Source organism: Atta cephalotes (assembly GCF_000143395.1).
Source record: "Atta cephalotes unplaced genomic scaffold scaffold00009, whole genome shotgun sequence".
Taxonomy (NCBI): Eukaryota; Metazoa; Arthropoda; class Insecta; order Hymenoptera; family Formicidae; genus Atta; species Atta cephalotes.
In genome coordinates, this window is record NW_012130073.1 from 4393056 (window position 1) to 4395178 (window position 2123).

The following is a 2123-nucleotide window of genomic DNA, read 5'->3' on the forward strand; positions in this document are numbered from 1 at the left end:
ATATATATATATATATATATATATATATATATATCATCAAAAATAAATAAAATTTATATATATATATCATTTTTATTTATTTTTTTAATTGTAATTACATATCAGAATTATGTACTATAGCTATAACTTTATATCAAAGAAGAAAAGGAATATATTTTAATTTGTTTTTGGACTCACATTTCTGAACGTTGTTTTTGTTCGAAATATTTTGCAGCAGAGAATCTACAATCAGCTACATCTAATTTACAAGCCCATTTGCGAGTATGTATTTTTAATATCTTAGTAAGATCGTCATCGCTTGTGTAATCTTCAAAGCTAATTCGTGTGTAAAGTTGTTCTATTAACGATGTTAACCATTTCTGAAAAAAAAAATCATACATATTAATTTTTCTCTACGGAATTACAAAAATTCTTGTAAAAATAAATATAAAAGAAACTGAATAACGATTCTAAAGCTTAAAATAGATTTGCAACTTAAAATAAAATTTATATAATTGTGACATACTTACTTTATATATGTCTTCATTATCGCGTCCTACAAAACGATTATTTAAGTAAGGCAGATTATTGAAGAACGCACGCCAGGGGAAATAATTATTTTCTTTTTTTAAATACATTGTAGCAGATATAACAGTTTCGTAATCAATATAGTCTGCTCTTGCAAGGTTCATAAGATCATCAATTAATGCTGCACGATTAATTTCGTGAATTGTTTGAATATCCTGGGTTTTAAGATAATCAATTAGCTTCAGCCAATGTTGTTTATTATAATTTACACGATAATAACCTAAAACAAATGTAAATATTTGTAAATGTAAAAATCTCAAAATAACGAATATCATTAAATAATGCAGATTCGTACATTAAACATTATTAAATATAAAAATTTTTATATTTATCATTCTTTCTGATTTGTGTTAATTCCTAATTTGATTTACATAATTACCTGATTGCTGATTGTTGAATATTAAAAGTGATTCTGTTGATAAGTTCAATTTTCTTTCCATTGTCCTTTTTTTTGTTAACCAAAATTTCGGCGTGGTATTAAAATAGTCTGAAGTATTTTGAACTACTGCCCATGTAATTGGGATGTGCCATATAGTATTATCCAAAGTATTCTCATGTTCTTTAGGGAAGAACCGTTTTTGTTCCAAAAATATAAAATTTGTTGAAAATGAGACAGTAACGATGGGATAGCCAGGTTGAGTTGTCCATGTGTTTAAGATAACTTTGACATCATCTTTTAATCCTTTTTCATCTACTTTTAATTGAAGTGATGCATACAAGTGATCCGGTGTGGTAACGTTATATTTTCTAAGAAATTAATTAAAAAGTGATTTATTTTTCCTAATAAAAATAAAATTTAAATTTGTTATCTTAAGTATTAAATTTGTTTTCTTACTAAAATTTAATTACATTAAAAACCTATTAAACATATTAAACATATAACATATTAACATTTGACATATTAAAAACCTATTCAGTTAATTTAAAATTTCTTTTATATCATAATGATATTTAAATTTAGCCGATAATATGCAAATAATTAAATTAGAGATATGAAAATATTAATTACATTTTATAATTTCTAAACAAACATTTATTTAGCTATATTTATCTATGACTGAAACATAATTAATGTACAACAATTAATTCAGTAAACGTTTGACAATTATCAATTAAAAATGGAAAACGTTCAATTTGTTAAAAAAATATTTGTTATAAGAAAGATATTATCGTTGTATACCGTTTGTTAAGATAGTCAATTAATGCATCGTTGAACACATCAGTTCCATATGTTTTTTCGATCATTCTCAATATACTGGCACCTTTGTTATAAGTGATTGTATCAAATATACTCTGAATTTCACGATTAGTTGTTACATCGTGACTCAAGGGATGTGTAGAGGAAGAACTGTCTGCTTTGAAAGCAGAATGTACTTGATCAACCACAAATTGCGATTCCAACGTCTTGTCATTGAACGCCTAGAACGCAAATAATAAATTTATTATTAAAAAAAACACTAAGTAATATTTTTATTTTGATATTTATTTCATTATTATACTAAAATGTAGAAAGATATGTATATATATATATATATATATATATATATATATATATA

At 24.2% G+C, this 2123-nt stretch overlaps 1 protein-coding gene across 1 annotated transcript in view; it reads right to left on the bottom strand.

The window, feature by feature from the left end:
• Positions 1 to 2123, bottom strand: part of LOC105627644 — a gene marked incomplete at its 3' end in the record, with an annotated part of 20692 nt that overhangs the window by 7442 nt on the left and 11127 nt on the right. Inside the window, 4 exon segments of the mRNA XM_012208923.1 lie at positions 178 to 359; positions 510 to 787; positions 947 to 1314; positions 1748 to 1986. Of these exon segments, the coding sequence (XP_012064313.1) occupies positions 178 to 359; positions 510 to 787; positions 947 to 1314; positions 1748 to 1986 (1067 nt within the window).